Source organism: Apis cerana, linkage group LG15 (genome assembly GCF_029169275.1).
Source record: "Apis cerana isolate GH-2021 linkage group LG15, AcerK_1.0, whole genome shotgun sequence".
Classification (NCBI taxonomy): domain Eukaryota; kingdom Metazoa; phylum Arthropoda; class Insecta; order Hymenoptera; family Apidae; genus Apis; species Apis cerana.
Genome location: NC_083866.1, coordinates 9,382,263 through 9,408,037, shown reverse-complemented (window position 1 = coordinate 9,408,037; position 25,775 = coordinate 9,382,263). Strand labels below are relative to the sequence as shown.

The following is a 25,775-nucleotide window of genomic DNA, read 5'->3' as shown; positions in this document are numbered from 1 at the left end:
CGAATGTATCTTTTGAGTAAATTTGCATCTTTCATGTATCTTTAACATAATAGTTATTTGCTACTTACAATGGAAAATATGATTCAGGTTTATTGATATATAAACCAAATAATGGAAATAGATTTCTAAAAATATCATATTGTAATTGTTCAGCTCCACCCATATTAAAATGATTTACTAGAACGACTTCTTCTAGAAGAAACTATAATAAAAAATTTATATTTATACAAATATTTAATATATTTAAATCTAAAATAATTTTTCAATTTATATCTGACTTGATCAAATTGTGAAGCTAAATTTTTCCAAGCCTGTTCAAATAAAGGTAAAGCAAGTGTATTATGCAATAAATTGAGTTGCGTAGCTAATTCTTGAAACATGGAATAACCACTTGGTGTGACAGATAAGGACACTACTTCTTTAGTAGATTGCATTGCAAACCACCTGCAAATAAATTTATTTTATAGAAATTATTAAACACAAAATTATTAAATGTTTAAAACGTAAAAATTTATACAATTTTTTAAACGAGAAACTTTGATAAATATAATCTGGTCTAGAATAAATAGCTTTGATTTTATAAATATTATATAAATATTAAATAATTTCTAATCTAAATTTAATGCTAAACATCCTTACTTATCTGTTCTATATGATCTGCTCTTTGCCTTTACATCTAAACCTACAGAATCGCTAATTTCATTTATTAATGTCTTTTCTAATCTTCTTAAAAGTGCAACAGCTTCATCAAATACAGAACCTTCGATTTCTCCTACATTTTTAGTTATATCATTTCCTTTTAATGTAGCAGTTTCAACTGCTTCAAATTGTTTTTTAAAAAAGTATAACTGCAAAAAATGCTAAAAACAAATTAAAAATATGTAACATATAAACATTTTTTTGAAAGAAATATTTAAAACACTTACTACTGTTACACCCCACTCTTCTAAAACAGTTGCAACATAATATAATGTATTAAGAATACATGGCATAAGAGATGTTAAAGGATCTTCATAATTTTCATGTAGTAATTGAAGTAATCGAACTCTCCAATCATCAATTAATTCTAATTGTAATTCAAGAAACTGTAATCTATTATTATTTGATCATGTAAAAGAATTGAATTGAAAATTATAATAATTACATTACATAGAATTATATAAATAATAAAGATTATTTTATATTTTATACTATAAAATCATACAATGTAATATCATTTCTCTATAAATGATATTATCTATTCTATCTTTATCATTATAATATAAGATAAAATATGAAAAAATTTTATTTTATAATAATTGTAGTAAAAATTAATTTCATATATGTATTACATTAAAAATTTTTCTATTAATATTTATTATATATCGAATTCATTTATATGTATAATAATTATTTATTAATTATATACATTAATTATTAATTATATTTATTATTAATTATACCTGTGTCCTGGTTGAGGTAAATGTTTATATCTATCAGAAATTGTAGAAAGAAACGTTAAAAAAGCATCTGCACATTCAGTTACTTTCATATCATCAATATCAGTAGTCGATAATTTTTCCCAAGCTGTATTTGAACTTAGAATGGCATCCATTTTTTCAGTTGCATCTAATAATTTGATACATTAATGATTGAAAATCTTTTATTAAAATTAATTTAATATAAAATATTAAATTATATATTAAGTAAAAAATTAATAAAAAATATATTACATTTTTTTTCCATATTAATCCACTTTACAAAAATATGAGCTTGTGTAAGTACAAAAACAGTAGCTGGTTGAGTTGAAGGATAAAATAATGTTTCTCTCAATTCTCGTTCAAAACCTAAAGCTTCATCAACTAAATGAGCAAATAAAGCATCATCATATTGTACTATCGATAATTCAGAATGAAGCTTTTCAACTGCTAATTGTATCAAAGCTCGCATAAATTCTACCTATTACGATAAAATAATTTATATAAAATTGTATTGATGTATTTCAATATGTAAATAATAGTACAAACAATATATGAATACTTTCATTTTAATATTATTAATATCATTATCATATCATTATCATATTATTGAAATATTCAGAATGACTTTATATAAAATATAAAACTTAATTGAAATAATCAGATTTCTTGCTCTTTTATAAAATTTTATTATGCTATTATAGAATAAAAGTATCAATATATTAAATCTAATGTACCTTCATATCTACATGATTAAGACCTATTGAATTTGCAGCAGGTTGCACATTTTTTTGTACCCATTGTATATGATCTTTAATCCAAGTTAATATTTGAGTAAAAAACCATTCAGGTTTATCTTGCCGATTTGTTAATTTAGAACCTGTGAAATGATATATAAATCTTTGTCTAAGTGGCCGTACCAACAATGAAATTGGTAAACTCACAGGAGTAAAATCTGTTAATAATACTGATGTTACTACAGGTTTTGTAGTTTCTTCTCTATATATATATATATATATATATATATATACGTATATATATTAAGTTAATAATAAAATATAATTTTTCTATAATAATAATATAAAAAATCTTAATAAAATACAAAAATAAAATTTACATTTCACATAAGGATACGGTAATTGTAAATGAAGTAAATATTCTGTAAGTATTTTAAACTTCATTAATATTTCTGGTATAGGAATATGTAAAGAACTTGCATTATTACCGCAGAAAGGCCATTTTAATCCTTTTAATATATCGTTATATTCTCTGAAAATTATTAGTATGTATATTTGTCACATATACATATTAAATGTATAAAAATATATTAAATAAAAATATACTTCGATAATTTATCCTTTATAAGATTATGCCAAAAATATAGAGTTTCTTTTACATAGTTTTGGAGATAATGACAAGTTGATGATCTTAATTGACAACTAATATTTGTAAGATCTACATATAATGAGATAGTTAATTCATCATCACCATTTGTTAAAGATACTTGTATTTCATCGCTAAAATCATAGTCTTTCATTATTAGAAATAATTATAAAATATAAATAAATAAATAATAATAATAATTTACCTAATGTTTTCAATATATTTTATAAAATTCAAATATGATAAGGATTTATTTAAATAAGTTATAACATTTATAATTTCTTGCATTTCTAAACTTTTGTCATTTTCTTGCATTGTTTCTTGTATGTTTTCTCTAAATTCGGTAAAAGCTTTTTGTAATTGTTGAAATTCAATATCTATTTTTTCAACATTTTCTATAACTGCCTTTACTTTTGATGGAGCTTCACTTGATACCATTGACAGCTAAATTTAAAAGATCAATAACAAATAATTTTTTTTATGTGATCAAATTTTTTTATGTGAAAATAAATGAAAAAAATATTTTTAATAAAATTTTAATATGTTTTTAAATACATACTGATTTTTGAATTTCATTTTTCTGAGTATTAAGATATTGATGAAATTCATATATTTTATTGAGTCCTCTTAAATCATTTCCTAATTCTGTATTAAATTTGTGTATAATTGTTTCTTTTGTATCTATCATAATGTTATATTTATCATAAACGTTCTTTAACAAATGTATAAGAAATTTTATAATTTAAGGTTATGGTATCTAATATTATGAAACATATAACTATAATATTTAATATATATATACAACTTGAGACAAATAATAAATTTTCATATCTTTTTATTCATTTTAAAATATAATATATAATATAGTATATAATATATAATATTTTTATCTATATTATAATTCAATTGCTTAAATGAATATTATTTCTTTAATTTTATAAACTTATTTAATAAACTAATTATCTTATTCCAAACTTTCCTAAATATTGTATTGTAATAAAAATATGTTTATATCGATGAATGCAGTGAAAATCTATTCTTACAAGTATATATGTATCGATTTAATTTTTAAAAAATTTTTTAATACAAAAATTTAAGGATTTAAAAAAGACAAGATATTATACCAAAGAAATATTGAAATTATAATGAAAATAACTAAAAAATTGAAAAAATAAAAAAAAATAAGATCAAGATCAAAAAAGAATAAATAAAGATGATTGAATATGAAATGTAGCAATATAAATATAAAAAAATGAAATTTCAATGCTCATTCGTTCAAAAAATGTATAGAAGCTAATTTAAATATATTTAAATATATTTAATATAATATATAAATATATAAATATATAATAAATAAATATAATATAATTAAATAAATATCACAGAGATTTTTAAAATCTAATAATAATTTTAATTTAATTATCATTCACATTCAATATAGAATAAAATTATAATATTGACAATAATTTAATGAAAAATAAAATTATAAATAAAATAATATATAATAAAATACTTTATAATCTTATAATCCTATATTATTAACATTTTATAATTTTAAATGTAAAAATATTTATCAAATATAAATTAAGAATCATCTTGATGATAAGAATAAGAAATTAAAGAAAAATATAAAATTACATTCTAAGATGATATAATATAAAAATTGTTAAATTATTTTTTATGTATAGACAGAGATATACAATCATAAATTTTTCCACCGGTTGCTGATTTTAATAATATAAATAATACATAATCAGGAAATTAATTTGATAAAAATTTAATAAAAATTTGTGAATTTGAGTAACAATTAAAACATCCTCTTTCACAGCGAAAAATATTCTTATAATAAATAAAATAATAAATTTTAATAAATTAAAAATAATAAATTACTATAACGAAATTAATATAAAATTAATAAATTATTATAGCTAATAGTGAAAATTTTATTTTAATAAAATTTAAAAAAAAAATTATCAACAAATAAATTGAATAAATTATAATATTAAAAATAAATTAATATATCATATAAATTATAAAATTAAAAAAATATTATGTAGAAATTAAAAATAGAAATTAAAAAAATATTATATATTAAAAATTATAATATTTAGATATTTCATATGTTAAAATATTTGTTTGGAGACATTTTATTATTGTCAATATGTTCAATGCTCGATTCTTAATTTTGCCTATTGAATTATTTGGTGGGGAGAAGTTACGAGCCAATCTCATTTCGACCGTTGTATCGCTATGCACGCGTTAAAATTACGCACGTTCAATTTCAATATATAATTTAAAGTTATATACGAATTTTTTGTGTTTAAAATATATATTCGCGAGTGTTTATTTCGAATTTTTACGTCTGTGTATATTTATTATTTTAAATACATTTATTAATAAATGTAATAGTTTCGGGCGTTTTATTCGCGAATATTAGTATACATTATTATTATTATTATGGATAAATAGAAAACTATCTTTATATCATTATATTATCTATGAATGATAATTTGTATGCTTTTTGGTAACGGATAACTGATTAAACTTTTTAAATATATACATGATTACAAATACATATATGATAAATATTTTATATCTATTTTATATCTACAATTTTTTATTTTTTTCATTGTTGTACAATTGTTGTATTAAACATTTATATATAATATTTATTTATAATTTATTTCATAATTTACAATAAAATTTTGTTATATATAATATTTGATATATTTAGAATTTTTAAATTTAATTGTTAATTCGATTTTTGCTTGTGTTCCGATTTTATATTATTCTACTTTTATATATTTTTACTATTTTTTATATAATTTAATATTTCAAAATCTCATATTTTTTGTTTCAAATTAACAAAAAAATGTTTCAAATTATATATGTATAACTACATACAAATATAATTTATTACATTTTAATTAATTTCATTTTAAAGTTGTAAATATAGATTTTATACAAGAAAATATTACTTATAACAAAGAAAAGTTTAATAGAAAAATGACTTATCGATTTTTTAATCTATTATCGATCATCGATACATTTATTTATCCTCCAGTTTGGATATATGTATAAAAATATATATATCACACACATAAATAATATATAATTAGTTAACTATCTAATTTATTACAGATGATTTTTTTATCAATATTTTTTTTTACAAAAAGAAACAATATTATCGTCTACAGTTCGCGATAATGATACATATTTCTATACATAATTTGTCTATACATAATAAGCTTTATAAATACAATCCTTTTTGTTACAATCATCGATTATCTGATAATAACAATATTGATTTTTTTATTGACAAATTATTATCGAAAGACAAGATTATCGGCATGATATTTTAGTAACGGCTCTAATTTTAAGTTCTTTCTAATGAAAGAATCATTTTTTATTAGATATTCAGTTTTAAAATTTTTTAATTTAAATTTCTTTACTCTTATTAAAAGTTTTACATTTGTTAACTTTGATTATATTTTTTTTACTATTATTTTAATATTATTTTTATATTTTTAATATTATTGAATAATAATATTTTAAAGATTTAGAATTATATATTACATAATATTTTACATGAAAATAAAGTTTATAATAATATGATTTACAAAAAAAAATAAAAATTTTAATAAAATATGCAATTCATTTGGCATTTTTGGTTGAAATAATATGCACCAATAGTTTTATAGTTCATTTATATTTCTTATATTTTCATAGTGGCGCCAGTTTGGTGCAACTGTGTCCACTTTTGGTACTAAAATATTGAATCCTTTCCCCTGCTATCATTCGATACAACATCTATTCAAAAGTACGTTTGTTCATTTAATGACGAAAATCATGTACCTGTAGTACGAGACGATAAAGTTCGAATATTTTAGTAGCGAATTAATTCTATTTCTTGTATCTCGAATAACGTTATTTTCATCAAACATGGATAAAAGAAAAATGTCGTGAGTATTTTATCACTCTTATATGAACTTATTTGAATTTTATATTATTTTCTTCTTTTAAAAATTATATTCTTTTAATTCAACAGTAATTAATATATATATTTTTATTGAATTTAATGAATATATATTAAAAATTTGAAAATTTTAGAAAATCAGATAAGTTCTAGGTTATTCTTCTATTCACTTTTTAATGTTTTAATCTTTATTTCTTATTCAATTTATGTTATAATTTTTATCGAAAATAAAGACAATAGTTCTATTAATTGATAATTTCTTTCTTTTTTTTTTTTAAGTAAAGATTTATATTTATTATGTTGATTTGTTGATTTATGAAAATGTCGTAATTTTGAAGATTATTGTCATTAAGATTAGATTTATTATGTTTCTTCGTAAATAATTTATATTTAATGAATTATTAAATTATTTACATTTAAATATAAAAATTGATTATTAATTATCAAAATTATTATATTATCTAAATTATATTATCAAAACACGATAAAAAATTTTAATTATTAAGAAAGTAAAATTGTAAAATAAAATAATAAATTATAATTATTTATATGACTGCTTAAATTTTGTAAAATTTTTTAAAATAATTCTTAAATATGATATAATTAATATTAATATTTATTTGTGTTAAAAAAATATATATTTTGTATAATGGCATTATTAATAAATTTGATATGAAGAAATAAAATATTTTATATAATAGAATATTTTATTTTTTTAATAAAATTTCAACATTTTATTTTTTTTTATTTTAAATATTTTGAAACATACTTTGAAAGTAAATTTTAATTCTATTTCAGAATTTATATTTGTATACTTATTATTTGATGTTTTACATATAAATTCAAACAAAATTTATTTAATATTAAATATGTTTTAATACATGTTTTTTAAAATAATGTAAATTAATATATTTATTAAGTTGTTGTATAAGTTATTATATTTGTTATAGAAATTGACAATTAATTGATTTATTAATATTTTCTTTGTTTCAGGACAGCAGGGGATTCCCTGTACCAAATTTTAGAGATTCCAAAAACTGCCACTCCTGAAGAAATTAAGAGGACTTACAGAAAGTTGGCGTTAAAATATCATCCTGATAAAAATCCAAATAATCCAGAAGCAGCAGAAAAGGTGATTTTTAATATAATTAATATTAATTATATTTTGCTTAATTTGATAAATAATTATTAATATACATAAATGATATAAATTAATTTAATTTATTGATTATAATTTTTTTTTTATTTTCATAAATTTTATTTAGTGGATATATTGAAAATTTGAATTTAATATAGATTAATATCATTTGTATTAAATTTTATAATATTAATATAATTATTATTAAGTATATTGCATAAGAAAGAAAAAATTTGTTATAAATTATATTATGCTAAATATGATTTTCATATTTACCATATATATATAAAAAGTTATGAAAAACATTGATGCTGCACATTATGTTATAACTATTTTCTATTTGTAAATCTTTTAATGTATAAATTTTTTTTGAAAGAAACTCAAAATGTTATGTTCTTAGAAATGATAATTATTAATCTTTATAAATATCTTTATAAATAATTAAATTAATTTAAGTTTTATTTGAAGAAAAATAATTTGTATATAATTGTATATTAGTATATAACAATTTCAATTTAAATACATTAATATAATTTTAATGAAGAAAGAATATTTATATTTTTCAGTCCATATCATGATTAAATTAAAGAAGATTGTATTTATTTTGTTATATTAATATTGATTATTTATATTAAATTGATTATTTTAAATAATATTTTAAATAATTGTTACTAATTTAAATACATAGTTTCACATGTTTTTAATAATTATTTATAAAAGAGATAATTTCAAACAGATTTTTATGTTCTTAAATTATGTCATATGAATATGATTATTTTCAAGAACAATATTATAAACAATTTTTTTCTATATATTTATCTATATATCTCTATATATTTATTAATCATCACGATTTAATTTCTAAGATATATTTATAAAAAACTTTTTGTATTATTATTAGATATTATATTAGAATTGAATTTTGCCTATGTATGAGTATATGCATTTTTTAATGCAATCTTCTCTTATCATATTGAATATTTGATCTGATTTGAATCTCCTATACATACTGTAAACAAAAGATGAAATCCTCAATTCTTTAATTTCTAGGTACAATCAGGTGAATATATGTATATTTTTATATGTATACTTTTAAAAACAAGTAATTGTATTAGTAATTGTATTAGTATTAAGAATATATTATATATTAAGAATATTTATTGAATACTATTCAGAATAATTATTATGAAATTATATGAATATGAAATATGAATTTCTAAATTTTTTGCAGATTCTTTTCTTTGTAGATTCTAATTTATATTATTAACTAAATATTTTAAATTACAATTATATTGTATATGTACATATATATAAATTAATAATATAATAATAACAATAAATAATATAATAAATTTTATTATAATTTTTATTATAAAAAGTAGTTATTATTTAATTATGAAGTAAATCTTTAATCAGTAAATCTTTAAATCTTTTTTTTCTGAAATATTAAAAATAGACATAGAATATTTATTATTTAATGTTATTTATTGTTTATTGTTTAATCATCTATATTAATCATCTATATAATGTAATATTATTATTTCTCTTATTCTCTATTAAAATAACTATATTTCTTTATTAAAAACTAATAATTTAATATCAATTATAATTCATAATTACAATATTTATTTCTAAATAATTTTATTTTTAAAAAGATACAATTAAAATCTTATATACTTGATCAAAAATATTACTTTTTTTCAAATTAATATAAAGTTTCATATATATATTTTATAAAGTTTATCTCTTTGAATGTGATTATGTTTCAGTTTAAAGAAATAAATAGGGCACATGCTATATTAACAGATTTAACTAAGAGAAATATATATGATAATTATGGATCACTTGGACTATATGTTGCCGAGCAATTTGGCGAAGAAAATGTTAATGCATACTTTGTTGTCACTTCTGGTTGGTGCAAGGTAAACTTTTATTAATTTCTGAGTTTTTTTCTATAAAGTAAATATTATTATTATTATTATTAATTTTATAATAAAAAGTTTATCATTAGTATAGTTAGTAAAGTTTTAGTATAAATAAATTATATATTGTATATACCAAATTTGTATTTTTTCTATTCATTTTCTTTAATGAACTTATTTTTTTTTACAATTTACAATATCTTTGTTATTAATATATATTGTACAATTAATTATTAAATATAATAAATTCATTATATTAATTGTAATTATTGTTTTCAGGCACTCTTCATATTTTGTAGTTTGATAACTGCGTGTTATTGCTGTTGTTGCTGCTGCTTTTGCTGTAATTTCTGTTGTGGTAAATTCAAGCCAACACCACCGGAAGACAGTGGAGCATACCACAATTTACAGGTAATATTTTTATATTTTTTTCTTTATTTTCAAACTATTTTGTATGTGTAATGAATACTTATAAATTTACAATTGATTAGTATAATTTATAATAAAATGAATATCGATTAATTTAATTTAATAGGAAAATTGTGAAAATTTTAATTTTTTTATATGCATATAAATATTAAACATTTCTAGATTTTTAAACTTAATTGAAGCAATTGCAAAAATCAGTTATTTTTGGTATATTTCCAATTTTTTAAAAATATTTTCTTAATTTATTAGTAATATTTAAAGTAAAGTTATTAAAAGTTAAATTTAAATTTTTCAATTTTCACAAGTAATTTAATTTATGTGGAATCTGTGAAACTAAGTATCAAATAACGAATTATTATAAATAAAATAATGAATATGAATAAAATAATGAAAATTCTAACAATATATAAATATGTAATATGATATATATATATATGTGATGTATATATATAATATATATATATATGTGATGTATATATATAATATGTAAGTAATAATTGAAAATGGAGTGAAATTTTGTTATTTTGATACAACATTGTGCCAAAGATTTTGACATGACATAATAAATATAATATAAATATATAATATAAATATAAAATATAATATAAACATGTCATGTGAGAAAAAATAAAATTTCCAAATTCTCAAGAAACGAATTATGTTTAAAACGATAATGTATGATAAAAAATTAAAATTATAAAGAATATTGATTGTTAAAATATCAGATTCCATAACAATATATTTATATTTTATATTTTAGTTGATACGATAACTAAATATTTATCCATTATGTAGTTATTGAAATGAGTTGTATTTTTTAAGTCAGTTAAATCGTAAACTTGATATAAAATATATTTAAAAACAATGTGCATAATGCATAGAAAATCAATGAATCGAAATGCGATAATATATATTGAAATATTTAGGTAAAAATATGCTCTTGATAATCGTAAATTTTTGATAATAAGATAAATTTTTTTTTAAAGATAATTCACGCGTACAAACGAAAAAGTTTAATGAAAAAAATAATATACAATTTAATTATGTAAATGATTTTTAACAATTTTTTTTTATAGGAAATGACCACTTATATCGATTAATCGTGTTAAAAAAAAATATATAATTCCATAAGAATTCATAAGAATTATAAATACGTTTATCAACATGGAAGGAAATTTCCAAGAGACATTATATATTCACATACATTTCTAATCATTTTTCATTTGTTATATAATTCATATAAAGATTTATTCTCGATCACGCATCTATCGTTCATTATTGCTCAGATTATCTCGCTCCCTGCATTTTCAGGAAGCAATAATATCACATATCATTTATATATTATTCTATACTTTACACATTTTTAAAAAAACGATCTTTACCTTATTTTATATATATTGCATATATGTGTGTGTGTGTATATATATATATATATATATATATATATATATATATATATATATATATATATATATTGTATATTGATCTGCAAAAAATTAATAACAATAGATCAAGTTACGTATTATGCAATTTTTTATACGAAATATTTTTTCGTACAACAAATAATTTATGAATATAATTTTGTAAAAAGGCATTACACGTAACTTACTTATATAAATTAATTATTAATGTTAATAGAATTTCTTGATTCAGCGTTCTATTAATTTTAATTTATCTAGATAAATATAATAGACATATTTTAAAATTATATCGTAATAATCATTCTAATAGAAATTTAGAAATTTTAGCATAATTTAATATTTTGTACGATATACATTTTGAATATTTTTATTATTAATTCCTATAATATTATGAAAATAATTTTCTCTTTTTAAATTTTTTATATTTTATTAATATTTTAATAAAAAGTCATAAAATACATATAATGACAATTATTTGACAAAATTTCACGAAAATAATATACAAATATCACATAATATAATTGCTTTCGGAGATAGTCATCTTTTATTATACGTAACTTTCAAAACATAATATGTAAAGATTTTTTTAATATTTAGATCTAGGAAAACAGATTTATTTACCATTATTTTAAATTATTGAATAAGTAATGTCGTTTTCTAAAATAGTTGACATTACGGTGTTTTTTTTCTTGATGTGTATTATTGTGTAGTATGATTTCTTGATGTTTCCCACTGAATTTTAAATTTTAATTTTTAATTGACTAAGAATAAATTTTATATTATTTATAAATCTTATACTACGAAAAATAAACAGCGATATATTATTGATAGCAAGTCCGAAGAACTCGATGGATTCCTATAAAAACAACTTTTTTATTGTTTTCATCAATGTAGGTCATTAAAATGCATCCAGTAAAATTGCATGTAATCTTTCTAATTATAAGTAGTAGAGATTAATCACATTATAAATACTATAACAATATTTTCATCAAAATAATATACATAATATTTAATCTTTTGTTATCTTTTGTTATTTATAAGAAATTTGCATGAGTTTTTAATTATGCATGAAATTGTTTATTAATTATAATTATATTTCTTTATATCAACAATATATTAATAAAATTCCTAATAGTCTTTCATTCTATATTTCTTTTTAAAAAAATTTTTTCATGGATCGACGGAATATTTTCAAATTATTTGATTTTATCATATAATTTCAGAATATCTATTTCAATTTCTTTCATATACTTTGAATTATTTTGTATTAAAAATTAACAACTTTAAAATTTTTTAAATGATAAAAAATATGGAAAATTATCAGTCATGTTTTTTTCGCATTTTTGTATAATAATTTTATTATATTTTAAATCTAGCAAACAATGTTAGTATTTTGATTTTTTTGAACCAAAGAAAACGACATTACTTGTAAAAAAAATCTAAAAAATTAAAAGATTGTTATTTGAGCGTTCTTTTTATGTATATTTTTTATAACAATGTATTTTGTTATTACAGATCATATAAATCTTATTGAAAATACTTTAATTATAATATGATTAATGATAATAATATTATTATCATTATAATAATATTATTATTATAATAATAATAATATTATTATTATGTTATATTAAATTTTCAACTTTTCTTATACACATTATAAAAATTAAAAGAAAGATTAAAAAGAAATTACTTAATTGTAATTTAAAACAATTAATCAGGAGTTAATAAAAATATTTTATATTTTTATGAAGGATTTCGAATTAAGAATTATTTTTAGATAGAAAACTTATGTAAAAGAGACAATATGTCATTTTAAATTTTAACAGAATTTTAAATGTTAAATTTTAACAAAAATTTATAATGTATTAATTCAAAAATTATAAATAGTAATTGTAAGATTTCATAATATTATAAACTTCAAGGATAAAATTATTGAACGTTTTCTTCGATTACATTAATAATTTCAAATTATTTTTCAATAAAATATATATAAATATATTTATAAATATTTATAAATATATAATTATTTTTATATAAGAATTTAACAAAATAAAAATAATAAATTGATTATTTTTTTATATTTAATTTCAATTTTAATGCAATTTAATTAATTAGTAATTTAAGTAATTTAAGTAATTTTATTGATCATATTGATTATATGAATATTGATTATATTCAAAGAATGCCATGTCAAATTAGCCATCTATTTTCGCAAGTAATGAAAGAGAATAATAATAAATTCTCTTTTCTTCTGAAATATTTTTATGAATGAAATTTTGCATCATTTCTTTTAAAATATAAAAAAAAATGATTACAGTTAATTTCTTTTTTTTATTTAAAGAAAAATAAAAAGAGATAGAACAACTATAACGTTAAAAATATGAGAAATTATATTTTAAATCAAAAAATATCGTTTTATACTTTCTTCTCTTTTAAAACATATATTTTATATATATATTTTATTTCGCAAATATCATATCATTGTAATCTTAAGAAATTATACATTTTCGTTGATATTGATTTTTTACAGATTTACGAGAACAAGAACTAATATTTCTTTTTCTTCGTTTCTAAGTCATTTCATATTCGCTAATATATCATCGATCTATAATTTATTTAATCTTTCTAATTCAATCTAGTGCACTTTTTTCTGCCTCCCCACCCCCCTCTTTTTTTCTTTTTTTCTCCCCCTCTTTTTTTTTTTTTTTTTTTTTTTTTTAATAGAATACAATAGATTAGCGGTTTTGTTTACGTTGTTATTGTATTGTAGCGGGACCAGAACCCAGAGGCAAATGTCGTGACGAATCAGCCCAGAGGCCTGGTTAAGGTAAGTCATTCTTTGGTATCAGTGGTTCTTAATCCTCTAAATTTATGAAGTTTTACGAAAGATTGGATTTTGTTTTAATCTATTAAAATAAATCTTTAACAATTTTTTGTGACTTATCAAACACTAGAATTTTTTAATAATAATCATTGAATTTTTAAAAGAGATTAAAAAATTATTTTTTAACAAAATAAAGTACAACAATACAATTTTTGCTCTTTAATAATCGTTATTTGTGTTTGCTTGGTAAATTTTATTTTCCGTTATTTTCAATTTATGTAAATTGTAATTACCTAATTGTATGTTTTTTTCATATTTTTTTCTTATGTTATATATTATTTACATGATTTATAAAATTTTAAAATTTCAAATATGTAATTAAATAAAAATACAATACCCATAATTATTATATCTTTTGATAAATATGATTAATATGATTTTATAAATATTAAGTTACATCAATTTTAATTGATGATTTATGGGAGAGAAAAATATTTTAAAAATTGGAAAATCGAATTAAACTATCATAAAAATAAGATATATTATGAAAAAAAGGAAATGAGAACCATTGAAACAAATATTGAATACATATTGTTCGTTTCTTTTCAATCATATTCATTCCAGCTTCTTGAACATTCTTTTTTTCTTCTTTCTCTTTTTCTTCTTTTTCTTCCAATATTTTTATATTTTTTTTTTCTTCTGGTCCTCGTACAAGAATATGTGTATAGAACAGGTTTGTATATGCGATATATTGTTTCAGAAGAAAAATGATGTTTTATCTAATGAATCAAATTCGTCAAGTAATGGATAATGATCGTGAAAATTATTCCATGATATTAATTGTTAATTTTTTTATCAAAAGTTAATTTTTAATATATATATTTTAGGATCATAATTTTTTATCTTAAATGTAAGTTGATTAAATTATTAATTATTGTAAATTTAATCATTTATTCTTTTTTTTTTTATATATAAAAAAAAACTTGTACATTTATTTACTTGGTTATATTTAGTTTTCATTCTTATAATGTAGGATAATTACGGAAAACGAATTTTTTTTAAGTTCGGATTATGATTAATTTGAAGAACTTATACATTGAATTAACTTATATATTAAGCCATTTTACAATATCGACAAAGATAGATCTTTATGGAAAAATGATATCGTATCATATATATTTTTCTTAATTGAAATATAGTTTTATGTTTATTATAATGACATTTTTATTTTAGCTTTTTTGCCCTCCAATTATTCCAATGACTTTCGTATTTTATACAATTTTTCTTTGTTCCCTTTTTTTTCAATTCAAAAAATTCATTATTGTTATATTCTTTATAAATCTCGAATGATTATAATTTAGAAATAACGATATATCCTTATTTAATTGATCCTCAACTATTTCATTTTAAAGAATTAGATAGATCGATCTGATATCTAAGTTATATTAGATAATCGATTGATAATTGAACAATTAGAAATCATAAGAAATATTTTAAATTGATATGAAGGAAAACTGAATGTTCTGTAAAATATATCGATTTTTAAATTTTATAATGATAAACTTAAATTGTAAAGAAATATATATCCAAGTCAACACCAATCATAAAAGATGATAAATAATTTATGAAATTTATGAATGCAACATACGAAAATAAAATATGTTAAAAATATTGTAATATAAAATATTTCACAAATTGTTTTAAAAGTGATCCATCTTTCCCGGATTTATCTTATATTAAAAAAAGTATTATTCCGAGATAAGCATATTATTCACTCGATTATTATTTAAGGATTATTTAAGGATTAGATGTACTACTTAGCTTTATTCTCAAATGAAATGAAAGAGAAACTGCGAATCATAAAATTTGATCGATCGAACAATATTATTTTTCAAAAAAAATACCATAACGCATCACGTAATTTTGTCATTATTCTCAATGGATATAAAAATTCATAGCCTTTTCAAACAAAGAAATGAGGATGAAAAAAGCGATATAGTATTGCTTATTTCGGAATAATGTATTAATGTATTTAATTATATCAGAATTTAAGCGTTAGTTTTAATTTTTCGCGCTATAATTATCTTCATTAGTTTATTTCTAATTAATCCTGATTTTATTTTTTTTGATTTTGATATTTTATTTTGGTTTAATTCTTTTTTCTTCTTTTATATCTACTTCAACGATAGAGAAGTGGTCATAGAAAAAATTGAAAATATAAATGAAAAATATCGAATTTGCAGATTCTGATGATGATTGATAAGATTGTAAAATGATCTTTTTTAAAAACAGCAATAATATTTAAATATTTTTAGTAAAAAGAAATATAAAGCAATTTCGATACAAGATCTCTGATTATATACATATGAATAGGTCAATCGATAAGTAAATCTACAATTTTACAAAACGATATTTTAATTTTTCTGTTTTTATTTCAAATCATTATCGATCATTTCGAGCTCGTTATTCAATGCATTATCATTACGCAACTTCATAACTTCTCAACATTCACAATCGACATTTTTACAACTATCTGATCAAAATAATTGTCATAATTTTCATACATTTCGTATAAAATGAATATCTTAAAATTTTAAATCATAAATTTGTTCATTTTTCGCTTAAATATATATATATATATATATATAAGATATTTATATATATATATATATATTTAAGATATATTAGATATTATCTAATTCAAAAAGATTATACAAAAAGAAATACGAATAAATATGAATTTTAATTGGTAATTATATAAAATAAGGAACATCTGATCAATTTTAATGATATTGAAATACGTTATCAGGATCAATATTCCAAAAAATTTTTTCTTATGCGTACAACTGTCATCTTAGTTTTTCAAATATTGAAAAACTTGAATTAAATTTAAATTAGGATTACACGACATTTCGGTATATGTGGTCACTTAATAAATGATCACGATTAAAAGATATTTATTCTTAATATTTTACAATATATAGAGGAATTATTCGAGCAATATATACACAAATACAATAAAATTATATGAATTGTAAACACATTCAATGATAATGATAAATTATTAAATTTTTTGATCGAACATTTTAAAATACGAAGAACATTCGAATATGTTGGAGGTTTGTAATAAATATATTTTTGAGACTCGATACCTAATCTGAATTTGTAAATTGTAGGAAATAATTATACACATTTTTTTAAACATATTTCAATTTCGATTGTTAATCTATCATTTTTTTCAAGTATACTATATGAACTTTCCTACAATTTAAATTCAAATTCGGTTTCATTACAATATTTATTACAATATCGTTATGCTAAATTCGAACTTGGAAAAATTATAGTTCAAACGTGCACAGATATATATAAACATCAATTTCTCTCTCTCTCTCTCTCTCTCTCTCTCTCTCTCTCTCTCTCTCTCTCTCTCTCTCTCTCTCTCTCTCTCTCTCTCTCTCTCTCTCTCTCTCTCTCTCTCTCTCTCTCTCTCTCTCTCTCTCTCTCTCTCTCTCTCTCTCTCTCTCTCTCTCTCTCTCTCTCTCCTCCCCCTCTTCCCCTCTCCCTCCCTCCCTCCCTCCCTCCTCTTCCCTCCCTCCCACTCTCTCCCTTTCTCCCCCTCCCTATATATATAAATATTTGTCTATCTCTTTCGGCTTTTATCATTTTTTTTCTTAACATTGATAATTGGCAGAAATAATTTAGATGTTCGATTAAACTGATATACTCTGTATATAATAGAGAATAAAAAGAAAAAAATATTATATTATTAACTCTATAATGGAGATAATAAAAATGTAATTATTGGTATAATGTATCCACTTTTAATATATAATTATTGAAAAACATATTGATCCATTGGTAAAAGAAATTAAATCTTGATTAGACTGATTGTTGTTTGACAGGAAGAGGAAAGTGACGATGAGGCGATTACGGCACAACCGCAGGGTGGACCGCAAAACAATTCAACGAATCAACAACCCATTTTTGCCATGCCTCCGCCACCCGCTACCGTCGATGAGAATACAAATCTGAATAGCGGTGCTGAAAGAGTTATTTACACAACTGGTATTACGAGTACTTAAATATTAATGCACGTTATTTATCAGGTCGTAATTGTTTTCTTATTCAGTTGTAGCTCTATTTAAGTACTTTTTCTCTTTTTGCCTTTTCTTTTATTATTTCCATGCTTATAATAGTGAAGCATATTATGATATACATAATATGCAATGTAAACGATGTATTAATTGTATAAAATATTGCTTCAATTCATAATTTAATTAATGTAGTTATGAGATTTGCACAATTTTTATATTATATTATGAATCTTTCGACGCTAACGTAAATTTATAATTTTTTTGAATTTTTTAATATCAGACTTTTAAATTATAGGTTATTTACATCATTTGAAATTAAGCTCGAAAAACTTTAAGAGTAAAACAAAATTTTTAACCAAAACAATTTATATAGAATTTATATAGAAAGTAAACGTAGGATTGTATTTCGTGATAATTGTTAATAAAATTTCAAAATTTATAAAATTTTATAAATTGGTGAATATAATTACCGAAATACCATAAAAATTTTTATATTAATTAAAACCCGAAACTGATATTGGATTTATATTGGAATTTTAATTTTCAACTTATTGTCGCTTATTCGAATAAATATAAACTTTTTTCCATTTCATCTACGATAAAACAAATTTCCATCCTTGAATTATTTAATTTATCAGAAAATTAAATTCGTCGTTTCAATATACGATACGATAGACTAATGATTTTTCTAAATTTTATCAATATTTGACTTTTGGTCTGATGATACAATCTGATAATATGATCTGAAAATATGTGATGAAAAAACTTTTCATAGGAGAGAAAGAAAATTGTATTAGTTTTATAAAGAGCAATTGTAATTTTTATTTTAAAAATATACGAAATCTTTTTTCTTTTTTATAATATATATAATAAATATAATTATATAAAAAAAAATAATGTTCGGCTTCTAAATATATAACAATTATACTCGTTAATTGATATGAAAGCGTAATGAAGAAAAAAATGAAAGAGTTTTATATAAAAAATTACATTTCGAATTTTTTGGCAAAAATTACATAATATCAAAGGGAAAAATAAGGAAAAGATATGATCGGAAGAGAAATGCTTTATGTATTTTTTATTTTTTTTATACGATAAATTATAAATTTTATTAAAATTAAATTATCTAAATATTTCCATTATCTAAAAAAGCTAAAGATTTTTTTTTCTCTATACTTTATTTGCCATATAAAATATGATACAAAATGAAAGGATAAAAAATTTTTTGATAGCTCTGTAAAAGATTTAAATTTTTAAATAAGTTATCGTTCTTGATCATTTTCTATTCTTCGTTTTTTGTTCATAGTATCTAATTTGATACGTTATACTATATTGATTTTCAATCAATTATAAGACCAAAAGTCATTATTCTTTTTTTTTTTTTTTTTTTTTTGCGAATTTTAGAAAAAATTACGAAACCAAGAATATATATTTTAAATATTGCATTAAATTAAAATAGATATTTTTCGAATATTACAATATCTAATATATTTTCTAAAAATATTTTTTTTTTTTTTTTTTTCAATTAAAATTATCTTATTCTTTCTTCTCAGTTATATATTTTATAATAATATTTTAAATTTAAATTTAAATTTTTACATATATAAGACATTTAATTTATTTCATTATACATTTTCTTTTATTAAATATTTGTTACTTTATTCAGTATTATTAATATCAGTTTCGGAAAATATTATTTTAAAACAATAATCGAATTATAAAAATTAAAGTAATATGTGCTATCGTAAACATATCATGCATTTTTATTTGCCGATAAATAATACAACTGCGTTATATATTCTAATAATTATTCCAGTAATTATTTTTTTTAGTTTTTAAATATTTCATTTTACATATATATATTATTGCATTTAAGTATAGGAATTAAGAATTTTGTGCTTTTGCGAGAAAAATATTTTTTTTTTCCTTTATATGACAAGTTCATAAAATCTTGAACAACTGAGATGTAAGATGAATTTTTTCAATCTTTTAAATATTTTAATCGAACTTTCCCTTTCACGCGAAGTATATTTTCTTTTCATTCACATTTATTTAGTTTGTATATTTGCTTTAATTTTCTTGAAAAAAATAGATAGAACTAGCCGCATAGAATTCTTGTCTATACTTAATACTAACAATAATACAAGTATGCTTATTTAAAGTATTAATAATATAAAACCATGTAAAAATGTATATTATAATTGTTATATGCGCTTACGTGCATTGAATAATAATTGTAAAAATTTAAGGATAATTTTATGTAAATAGTTGCTGCATTACTTTCTTTACTAAATAATTATGGTAAAATTTATCATAAATAGTTATCCAGTTGCAAAATGTTTTAAATGTTTCTTTTCATATGTCAACATTATATATTCAAACGAAAGATTTTATCCTTTAAAAAATGGAGCAATTAGTCATTTAAAATGGAAAAAGAAAAAAATATCAGATTTCCTAATCTTTTGCCTTTTGCTGTCACCGTTTAATGTATATAAATATGTATATATATATACACATATATATACATACATATATATATACACATAAATTTATATTATTATTTTTTTATCTCTTGTATCGCATTTTTATTTCTCCCTTGTTAAACACTATACATATATATAGTATATTTAGTTTATATCATATATGTGGCTTAAAGATTTAAAAATAATAGAAAAATTGTTTGCAAAAAATTTTATAAGTAAATTTTTGTGTTTAGATTCGATTTGATAAATCATTTTAATGTAAAAATATATTTTCACTTTAAAAATAATTGTAAAATTTTACTTGTTCTATTAATGGCAAACTAAATGAAATTGTATGAAAATTAAATTATAAGTATTTTCTTGTAATTATATAATTGTATTATAGATAAGATGATCTCAAATTCTATAAAGTAATCGATAGAAAAATTTGTATTATTGTTACTTTTTTCTTATTTCGGTGATTTATCAATTCACTTGATTTATTTTCGATAATTACTTTTAAACATAAAACAAATACTTAATCTATTGATTTCCATATATTTTAAGAAATAATTGGAGTGGAAAATAATTTTCGATAAAGAAAAGAAATCGTAACAAAACGATATTTAATAATTCTAATATTTCAACAATATTCTAATTTCAACAATATTTAATAGTCTTTTTATAAATTCATCATAATTTTTTAATTAATCTTTAAATGATTTGATTTTTATTTTTAGCTCCGTTATTTTAGTTTTCTTAAAAAAATTATGTAATAAAAAAATTAAATTTATAATCATTTTTTTTCATTTTTGCCTTTTCTAAAATATTTTAAGATAAAATAATCATGCCAATGATGTTTTAATTTCAATATCGATGTATTTATATCTCACTTGTGAAATTTTATACTGTAATTTCATTTGTATCGTTATATGCAATTTTTCTCTACTTTGAACAAGACTTAGCATAAAAGTTTTTTTTCTTAAATATTAATTTCTTAAATTTTATTGATATGAAGATGATACACAATTTAAAAATAATTTATTTAAAAATAAATCAATTTATTAGAGGTATATATCTATATACCTAACCATATACTTAATTATAAAATTATGTGCACTTTTTGCTTCGATAACATTTGTATAATAAGAAAAGTCATTTTTTTATTTATTTTATTTTTTACCATACCGTATTTATATATGTGTATTATTTCATTTCTAAGAATATACATATTTAACTTACACAAAATTTAAAAATTTTATTATTAGATGATATTGTTTTAAAATTTAAAATTAAGCAAATATTTTCTATTTGTATAAGATTCAAATAATATCTTTTAACAATTTTACCATTACAAATTTAATCTTTATTCTTAGTTAAATAATAATAAAATATATTTATAGTTAATATAAAATATATTTAAAGTTGTAAAATTTTATTTATCAATAAGAATAATTTTGTGAAATAAAATATACAAGTCTTCGATCAAATAATTGAAAAAAAAATCTATAGAATATGTATCTTAATTGTGTATATTTTTAAAATATATTATCTACATTTCAAGTATGTTAATGCACGATTAATTTTTTTATATTATATATTTATTTTTTATATTATATATTTAAATACTAATATATTAATTAAATATATTATATAATTACTATATACAATTTATTTGTTCGATACAGCCGCCTCTACAAATCCTTTCATTGGAGCAAATGTTGGTACAACTAGCTCGAGTGCAACAAAATGGTAGTCACCGAACGATAAAGATACGCTATTATGTTAGAAAATTTGTTATGTAACTTTTACGGGGTGGATTTTCACATATGAATAGTATGCTAGATATCAAAAAGATTATTATCGAAAAAGTTTTTTGCAAACGTATTTCTCATTCATTTTCTTATTAATTATCGTTAATTGATGAGTAATGAATTAAGTTTCAAAAATTTTTAATTATTTTGATAGTTTTTTTGATATAAAATATAACATATAATATAATATAAAATGGTAATAAAGACTTCTATACTTCTTTGAATTTTGAAAAAATTTAATGGATACATGTCGGATTAGAAATAAAAGAAAGAAAAAAAAATTAAATAAAATGAATATTAGAAGCAAATATTAATAGAAAATATTTTAAATTTTTAAACATTATTTTTAAAATAAATATAATTTTTTTAATAAAAATTTATTAAAGATTATAAGAAAAAATAATATTAATATACGTATATAAATCCACCCCGATTTTGCGAATAGATAAGTAATAAAGAAAAAGAAAGAATAAGGGTCTCGATATATAAATATCTCATTCATAGATTTTCAATTATTCTCAAAATTGAAATAAATATTTAATGATAAAAATCACATTTTGTTAATGCATGGAATACATAAAAAATTATACACGTGTGCGTAAATAAAAATGGCTTAAAGTTATTAGACTTTTATCTGTTAATTAATCATATTAATTATCATATGTATATTGTAATTAATATGATAATGATATGAAAAAAGAAAGAACTATTACTAATTTGTACAGTTATAAGTTTATCTAACTACTTCTTATTTTAATAGATATACATATATTTATTTCTAATAATAATTATTATATTTTATGAAACATGTATATACCGAAAATGGATTTGCCACAAAATGAAACTTCCAATATTTGTTAGGATGATGTGAAATTAATGCACAATATCATAATATTTATTTTGATTGATATTTATTATAGCAAAAGATTATATTTACAGATTCGATATCAATAATCATCATATTTGAAAGTTAATTTAAATGCTATACTATATGTATTTTTATTAAGATAATATAATTGATTAGAATAATTTATAACACATAATATTAAAATAAACTGATAAATTATTGGAATAAATAAAATTACACAACGAATTTAATTTTATCATGAGTTTAAAAACATATAAATTTTAATTTATTATTTGTTCTTTTTAATTAATAAATTATAATTTGTAATAATTTAATAAATTATAAAATTTCTTCTTTTATTTAAAGATAAAATTAAATATAAGATAAATAACTTTTAATAATACTTTAATATTAATATTTAATGTATATTAAAAAATGTACGTATTTTATGTGTTGTTATTGTGTTGTTATAATATATATTTAATATAAACAAATATTTTAGTAATTTTTATTATCTTGTTATATTACATAAATTGCTTCATATGTGCATTTTCTCTTTCACGCATGCGCGCGCGCGCGCAATATACATATACGTAAAAAATTACAACAAAATTATTTTATTATGTAAAAATTTATTTTAACTTTTATAGAATAATTCATTTTTGCATTTAATATATTATATTATATTTAATATTTATTTTTGTAATTTGTTTTACAAATATAAAATAGAAATCGTATGTTGTAATTTTTAACAATTTTTCTATGTAAGAATAATATTTACTATTAATCGTAATTTACTATTAATGTACTTATACTTTAACTTGGAAAAGTTACTGAAATATTTTTAAAAAAAATGTTGTTAGTATTAAGTAAAAAGTTATCTTTTAGTTTACATATAGGTTTATATATACGTATTATTTACTTAAAAATATATAAATTGCATTAATTTTACAACACCCTGATATATTTAATCTAATAATAAATCTCAGAAAATGTTAAATCTTGCTTGATTTATAATTAAAATTAAAAAAATCCTTTTTGCTTTGCCTTCTCAGAATCAGAATATTATATCTGTAAATATTTATGCAATGTATTATGAAATAGCAAATAATAAAATTTATATATATCATGCAGATAAGGCAATTAAAACAGATCACTAAAATATTTAAATTTTGAAAAAATAAAAACATATTTTTAATCGTTGAAAATTGTTTGATATGGAGACTAGTATTACTTAATAATATGTTTTGTTCATAATTTTTTAAAAAGTAATTCGAGCCTACTATATTCTACTATAATAAAATATTCATATTTTCATATTTATACCACATGTAACTGTAGATCATCATATCATTTCATATCATATAATTGTAAAATGAATTTTATATATATAATAGTTTATTAATTAAAGAATTTTTTTAGTTTATTTAATTAAAGAATTTAAATAAAAAGTATATGATTATGAAACATTAATGAAAAAAATTAATATATTGTATCTTGGTGATTGATATTTTATTACGAATATATTTATTTTCTTCAATTTAAAATTTATATTCATATAATTCAACTCTAAATATTAAAAATAAATAAAAATAAAAATATATTTTTACATCTTGCTGTAAAAATTAATCATAATATTGAAATAACTAATAATTTTTAGTATATATAAATAAAATTTTTCTTCCGTATATTATTCCATATCAAGCAATATTTATTTAAAACATTGTTTTATTTTTATAAATATTATATTTATCTTCAAAGAAAGATGACTTGTTTTAAATGTCTGCACCTGTATGTATTATGTATGTGTAGAATAATACATCATCTGTAATATGTTGTACGTATGCAGATATACATATATATGTGTTACAGAGTGGATTACTTATTTCAGAATTAAAAAATTCTGAGATATATTTCTTTTCATTATATATTCTTCACGTTATATATCTTTTCCTAAACTCTTTTATTATATATCATTATTCATAATATATATATATATATATAT

The 25,775-nt window shown here is 19.0% G+C and overlaps 2 protein-coding genes across 8 annotated transcripts in view; one reads left to right on the top strand and one right to left on the bottom strand.

Annotated features, from left to right (window-relative positions):
* Window positions 1-25,775, bottom strand: part of LOC107997433 (RAD50-interacting protein 1) — a 37,574-nt gene that overhangs the window by 836 nt on the left and 10,963 nt on the right. The window contains exons 1-11 of one of the 5 annotated variants that reach the window (XM_062086158.1): window positions 3,400-3,810; window positions 3,046-3,284; window positions 2,801-2,974; window positions 2,592-2,726; window positions 2,195-2,456; window positions 1,713-1,938; window positions 1,443-1,608; window positions 927-1,092; window positions 640-860; window positions 279-444; window positions 69-202 (exon numbers count right to left, since the gene is read on the bottom strand). In XM_062086158.1, the coding sequence (XP_061942142.1) occupies window positions 69-202; window positions 279-444; window positions 640-860; window positions 927-1,092; window positions 1,443-1,608; window positions 1,713-1,938; window positions 2,195-2,456; window positions 2,592-2,726; window positions 2,801-2,974; window positions 3,046-3,284; window positions 3,400-3,528 (2,018 nt within the window). In that variant the 5' untranslated portion in view covers window positions 3,529-3,810. Of the gene's footprint in view, window positions 1-68; window positions 203-278; window positions 445-639; window positions 861-926; window positions 1,093-1,442; window positions 1,609-1,712; window positions 1,939-2,194; window positions 2,457-2,574; window positions 2,727-2,800; window positions 2,975-3,045; window positions 3,285-3,399; window positions 3,811-25,775 lie in introns of those variants that run through there. The other 4 variants (XM_062086160.1, XM_062086161.1, XM_062086159.1 and 1 more) reach the window with 4 other exon arrangements.
* LOC107997454 (dnaJ homolog subfamily C member 5 homolog) lies at window positions 5,070-24,264 on the top strand. Of its 3 annotated transcripts, XM_017056060.3 has the most exons (7): window positions 5,070-6,802; window positions 7,810-7,948; window positions 9,724-9,876; window positions 10,156-10,287; window positions 14,500-14,556; window positions 18,456-18,618; window positions 22,798-24,264. In XM_017056060.3, exons 1-7 carry the CDS (start codon window positions 6,783-6,785, stop codon window positions 22,863-22,865), a joined length of 732 nt encoding a protein of 243 aa, XP_016911549.1. In that variant the 5' UTR covers window positions 5,070-6,782; the 3' UTR covers window positions 22,866-24,264. The 3 variants fall into 3 exon arrangements, with proteins under 3 accessions (XP_016911549.1, XP_016911550.1, XP_061942150.1); XM_017056061.3 differs by lacking the exon at window positions 14,500-14,556; XM_062086166.1 differs by lacking the exons at window positions 14,500-14,556; window positions 22,798-24,264 and having other exon boundaries at window positions 6,514-6,802; window positions 18,456-19,100.

What these genes read in the sequence shown, in the direction of transcription:
- LOC107997454 (XM_017056060.3), top strand. Translation starts at nt 6,783, where the DNA reads ATGGATAAAAGAAAAATGTC. An exon ending in ATGGATAAAAGAAAAATGTC is followed by an intron (nt 6,803 to 7,809) that starts GTGAGTATTTTA and finishes TCTTTGTTTCAG; the next exon opens with GACAGCAGGGGATTCCCTGT. An exon ending in TCACTTCTGGTTGGTGCAAG is followed by an intron (nt 9,877 to 10,155) that starts GTAAACTTTTAT and finishes TATTGTTTTCAG; the next exon opens with GCACTCTTCATATTTTGTAG.